At 36.4% G+C, this 6,179-nt stretch overlaps 1 protein-coding gene across 1 annotated transcript in view; it reads left to right on the forward strand.

The window, feature by feature from the left end:
• Positions 1-943: 943 nt before the first annotated feature.
• LOC106951101 (flotillin-2-like) overlaps positions 944-6,179 on the forward strand; it is a 19,366-nt gene continuing 14,130 nt past the window's right edge. Inside the window, exons 1-5 of the mRNA XM_015038409.1 lie at positions 944-1,169; positions 2,510-2,591; positions 3,559-3,649; positions 4,887-5,010; positions 5,683-5,801. Of these exons, the coding sequence (XP_014893895.1) occupies positions 1,121-1,169; positions 2,510-2,591; positions 3,559-3,649; positions 4,887-5,010; positions 5,683-5,801 (465 nt within the window). The 5' untranslated portion in view covers positions 944-1,120. The remainder of the gene's footprint in view (positions 1,170-2,509; positions 2,592-3,558; positions 3,650-4,886; positions 5,011-5,682; positions 5,802-6,179) is intronic.

The following is a 6,179-nucleotide window of genomic DNA, read 5'->3' on the forward strand; positions in this document are numbered from 1 at the left end:
ATGCTCAGGACCCTTCGGGCCCGAGGCTGCCCCAAGCGCCTGTCAAAAACTGATCCCTTTTCCAAACTCACCTCACTCTCAGCCAGAATAGCTACCAACATATCTGTGAACATTCAGCTAAACATGGACAATGAAACAGTGCTTTTCAATATCAAAACAAAACCAAACAAAAATATTCATAGGAAAGAGAACAGAGTCGTATTTTAATGGAGGGGGGGGTTCCTTGATTTAAAGGCCCCAGCAACTGGTCCCCCACATAGTCCTAAGTGTAAAATCCAAATGTAAGTTTAGCACCCGTGACTTTGTTCAAAACGATAATTTCTGAAGTAGAGACTTTTTTTGTTCTTCTGTTAGCGGTGCCAATAAGTTCAAAGCACAAACCATAACGGACCCCAAAAAACAGCGACCTGGGATCATTCATACCATCGGCAAAGCTGCTTCCAGTTTACTGAAATAATTTAACCATTCCTCTTTTCTATCAAAGGAAACTCAGCATATTTACGACATCTTTAGTAAAATAAAATAAAAACAAATAACAGTCGCTTAAAAACATGCCTGTTGTCCACAGAAATCAGCTAATTAAATAAAATATAAAATCATGACATTCAAATGGTGTGAAGACTAAAATCAGAGAAACTGGTCGTTTTAAGTATCTGTATAAACACAGGTTTGAGATTAAAGTCTGAATTATATATTTATATTGAATTTTATATTCTAATAATATATTTTAATGCATGGGAATAATTAGTTTCAAAAGAGCTGAAGTATAAATTACACAGCGAATGATTCTTACTTTTATCTTTTTCTGTATTTCATAGTTTATTTTCATCGATGAAGGAAGGCAAATCTCTGTCCGCTGGCTAACAGAAACATAATCTACATGCGGTTTTTGTTTTAGGGCTTTATCTAAACTTTATTCTGTCAGTCTTCTCCGGAGCTTTAATTAAATTGACCAGGCGTCACATCTGGGTGGGGCTCTGCTTGTGCTGCTGCTGGGTGTGAATGTCCGCTATCTGATCCATTTCTGGTCGGAAAATAAACACATCTTAAATTCACCACTTCATTGAAGGACATATCTTTAATTTGTGCTGTCTGTTTGTGCTTGAGCTCTTCTCTCAACATGGGGAACTGTCTAACTGTGGGGCCAAACGAAGCGCTGGTGGTCTCAGGTAGGTTTGCCTGCCTCTTGTTGTGCTAAAGCAGCATGCTAGCTGTCACGGAAAAAACAACAAATAACGATTATTATAGAGCTCCTGGATTACAGCTGCAAACTGGTAAGCAAAGAAACGTTTATTTCGCTGTTTATGGATCATTTTGTCTGTTTGTTAGCCTGAAGTTAAGCATTAATTACCGCTGTGTTAGCTTTTGTAATCTGAATGCTAAAGTGAGCTCTCCATGGTAGCTTACCGTTAATGAGTCACGTGACTAAATAAGCTTTCTGACCCATTTGGACTCGAGTCTCGGTAAATAATGGCTGAAATTACTCTAGTAATACATTTTATTTATATTTAATAACACTCGGATATACAATGGTATTTAATAAATCTGATTACTATTGAAATATTTATTTATTTCGCTGAGACTAATGTTTCCAAGCCTTTATTTCTGTAAATTATGAAGATTTCCGTTTACGACCAAAAAATAATAAATAAAATAGAAAAAATAATTTAAACACGACTGTTAAGACTATAATATTACATCAGAAAAGTGGGAACCTCAACAGATTCTGATTTATTCAGTCTGACTGCATGTAAGCATTTTGTTACAGTATTATCATTTTAAAATTTAATAAATATATACTGCTCAAAAAAATAAAGGGAACACTCAAATAACACATCCTAGATCTGAATGAATGAAATATTCTCATTGAATACTTTGTTCTGTACAAAGTTGAATGTGCTGACAACAAAATCACACAAAAATCATCAATGGAAATCAAATTTATTAACCAATGGAGGCCTGGATTTGGAGCCACACACAAAATTAAAGTGAAATGTTCCTTTTATTTTTTTGAGCAGTATATTTGTAAGCTGTTGCATAAATCAAAAAGAAGCAGTGATTCATTTTAGAAGGAGAAAAACAATCAAATTGAACAAAGTATAGGTTTTTAGGATAAAATTTGAAAAATTTGCAGCATTTTAAAATCATAGAAGCAAGAAGTGCACAAAAAATTTACCCTGTTTTCTAATATTGGAGATCGTATTTGGGTGACAGTTGCATGAGAGACTGATCTTCCTTAGAGGTACAAAGGTCTGAAAATCAGACACTCCATGGTGGGAGAGGAATCACCTCACTTTTCCCAACTTGTCGAGTTTTCAGCATAAATCGATAACTGCCATCGGTGCAGCCCTAATGGAAGCTAGTTTTTAAGTTTTTCATTCAGCGTTTGGTGTTTTTTCATAAATGTTGTATTTCATTCCCTGATCTTTAGCAGTGAAAAGTTGAGACGATGATGTGCTGGTTTTTGTTTTTCCGTCAGTTTCATCGTGTCTAAATGTTTCCCATGCAGGCGGCTGCTGCGGGTCCGATACGAAGAGCTACATCATCGGAGGCTGGGCGTGGGCTTGGTGGCTCGTCACTAATTCTCAAAGGTAAAAGTATTTGTGAAGCAGCGAAGGCCCGGTTCTGTTGTGGTTCATTTTAGAGACGGCCTGGCTGAAAGGAGCTGTCTTTGCGGTGATCTTCATCAGAATGACTGACTCCATTATTCCATTATCTGCAGGCTCGAAACAGGAAGTAGAAACCCATAAACCGTCTCAGATGTAAACTAGTTTTCACCCTGCAAAAATGATTTTAAAAAAAGTAAACAAAACAACAGAAACAACAAATAAAATTAATTATAAAGTCTCTGTACACAAAATTATCCTTTAAAAAAAAGGCCAATTGAGACCAAAGCACCAAATTGAAAACTTTTATCATCCAATGTGAAAAATGATGAATTATGGAAATTATTGCGATAGTTTTAATTTATCATTCGATTCACTAACTGGACCTTCAACAGCGACTCTTTGGTTAAAATGGTAAAGAATCAACAAATGTGTTTTTAATCAATAAAGATAATAGACAATGCAGGTTTTAACAATTTCTCATATTTTTTGTGGAATAATTGCACCAATATTCCATCAAATATTTAAATCAATCAACCAACCAATCAGTCAGTTAGGTTTATTTGTATAACATATTTCAGCAACACACCAGTTCAAGATGCTTTACATGATAAAAACACAATTGAGAAACCAGTAACAGACATCACATTTCGAACACATGACTCTCCATAATTTTTATATTTTTCTAACTCTGAAGTTCTGTCTGCACATTGTTTGATTCTACTGGTTTCTACCCAAACCAGTAGAAACTCAGGCGGATTCTTCATCTTTTGTGTGCGGCTGTGTTTGCAGATTTATTTGCATGAAGCGAGCAGGAAAAGAAAAGTTTGAAGTTTTCTGTTCCTGACTGGAATTGTTTGAAGTTTTCTTCCATTTGGTGAATCGTGCAGAAAGTGGAAACTTTTCTGATGGTTGCTGACGAGTTAAGAGTTTTTGTCGTCTGTCTGTTCAGGTTGAGTCTGGAGATCATGACTCTGCAGCCGCGGTGCGAAGACGTGGAGACGGCAGAGGGCGTGGCCATCACGGTGACAGGTGTCGCCCAGGTAACCTCCGGACTTCCTGTTGGCATCGCCCACCGCTGGATGTGTCTACACGTTTCATTCTCCAGACTTTATTCCTTATTCTGTTCTCCTTAAATATGGAATCTCTGAATTTATGAAGAGTTTTTCTACATTGATTTAATTTATTTAAATCTTTGGTTAAACTCAATTTGTTTCTCTGCAAAAACACAAAATCTTACGAAGTATTTTTGTCTCGTTTCTAGTGCAAATCGTTTAGTGTATTTGAAATAAGACGAAACTAACTTACATGTAACTGTTCAGCCACACGGAGGCGTTTGTTAATGTTGATGAAAAAGTATTTGTTCAACTTGCTGATTATTTCACCTTGTTGTAAGTGAACTAATTTTAACTCATAATATGGGAAAATGTCTTATTTTACTGGCAGATCTTTTCACTTATAAATATAAATTCTTCATCATATTAAATAATTATTGACTTGAAATAAGCTCCTGTATCTTGCTGAAAATACTTGATAAGATTTTGTGGTAAAATTGCAAAAAATCTAAATCTTATCGAGTATTTTTTGTCAGGTTTCTAATGTAAATATCTTAGAAAACTTGAAAAACGGCAAAAATTCCCTTGAAGTGGCTTTTCAGCAAAATATTGGAGCCAAGTCAGTAATTCCTTAAAACTGAGGATGAAGTTCTGGTTTAAATGGGAGATTCCTTCACTTATGAAAAGATGTTTTTCCTAAGTATTAAGTGAAATAATCTGCCAGTGGAAATAAAACTTTTTCATCAATATTAAGGAATTACTGACTTTAAACAAATTCCCATTTCTTGCTTGAATTTTATTTGTAAGTTAGTTTTTCCTTATTTCAAATTTTATTTAAGAGACATTTCCTCTTGAAACTTGACAAGAAATACTTTGTGAGATTTTGCAGTGTAGATTTTATTTTTTTATAATGAAAATGTATTATTATTAAATTTTGTTTTATTATCATTATTTCAATAATTGACTCATCATAAAAAGCACTTTGAACTGCCTTGTTGCTGAGATAAGATTACAAATAAACTTGATTGATTCATTATTAATTTGATGAATTGTTTAACCTTTAAAAACGTTTCTAACATCTTTTTCTGTGATATTTTCAGAAGAGCAGTCGTGAAAAACCTCAGAGTTTTGTGTGATTTTTTGCTGCGTTTGGTGAAGCGGCGGTGTTAGCAGCATGGTGTAGTTTTAGTCAGGTGGTCGCCATGACTTCCTGGTTCTCCCTCAGGTGAAGGTCATGACGGACCACGACCTGCTGGCGGTGGCCTGTGAGCAGTTCCTGGGCAAATCCATCAGAGACGTCAAGGCTGTGCTGCTGCAGACGCTGGAGGGACACCTGCGCTCCATCTTAGGTCCGGTCACTGCCGATGCATATTGTTCACCCATAGCATCGTGTAATTCATCTTCATCTGGACCAGGGTGTCCAAAGTGTGGCCCGGGGGCCACTGGTGGCCGTTAGAGTGATTTTGTGTGCCCCCACCCCCATTGCAATAATTCGTCCAGTTCATTTCAGGTGAAAGTTGATCAGAATACTTGGGTTTCACTGCAGAAACGCAAAATCTTGCCAAATGTTTTTTTCTACTTTCTATTGCAAATATCTTTGTGCACAATAAAACTAACTCCCAAGTAACTTTTCATGAGGAAACAGGAGTTTGGTTTTAGTCAGTAATTCCTTAATGTTAATAAAAAACAAAGAAATGAAGACAACATGGCAGTTTTCAGGTTAAACACATAATTAATTTTATTGTAAGATGTTAAATTCATGAACAGGAATTTCAGTTTACTGAAATATAGTTTCATCTGACATTTATCAGTCAGCATTACGTTCCAGAGCTGCATACTTTTTAGCTTCTTACCGCTATTAAATAAAACTTATTTTTGTTAATGTTTTCTGAAATAAACTCCTGGACGTTATAGAATAAACAACGTTCCTGAAAAACTGAAGTGGTGAGTAGTTCAGTGATTTTTTAAAAATGTTTTTTACATAAAAACTGAAAGGTGATTTTGCCGTTTTTGTCCTGCAGGGACGTTGACGGTGGAGCAGATCTACCAGGACCGGGACCAGTTCGCCAAACTGGTGCGAGACGTCGCGGCTCCTGACGTGGGCCGGATGGGCATCGAGATCCTCAGCTTCACCATCAAGGTTGGAGGAGGAAACTAATGTTTCATCTGATTAAAATCAGCCCTGAAGAATAAAAATCATTCCTTAAAGCACAGTTTGTATGATTGGAGCAAAGGGGAAGAAACAAGGAGTTGTAGTTTGTTTGACGGATCCAGAACCAGTTTTACACCAGATCCAGTTTTAAACCGGATCCAGAACCAGTTTTAAACCAGATCCAGAACCAGTTTTACACCAGATCCAGAACCAGTTTTACACCAGATCCAGAACCAGTTTTAAACCAGATCAAGTTTTACACCGGATCCAGAACCAGTTTTACACCAGAACCAGTTTTACACCAGATCCAGAACCAGTTTTACACCAGAACCAGTTTTACACCAGATCCAGAACCAGTTTTACACC

Source organism: Poecilia latipinna, unplaced genomic scaffold (assembly GCF_001443285.1).
Source record: "Poecilia latipinna isolate Pla-1442-1.1 unplaced genomic scaffold, P_latipinna-1.0 Scaffold440, whole genome shotgun sequence".
NCBI classification, from domain to species: Eukaryota; Metazoa; Chordata; class Actinopteri; order Cyprinodontiformes; family Poeciliidae; genus Poecilia; species Poecilia latipinna.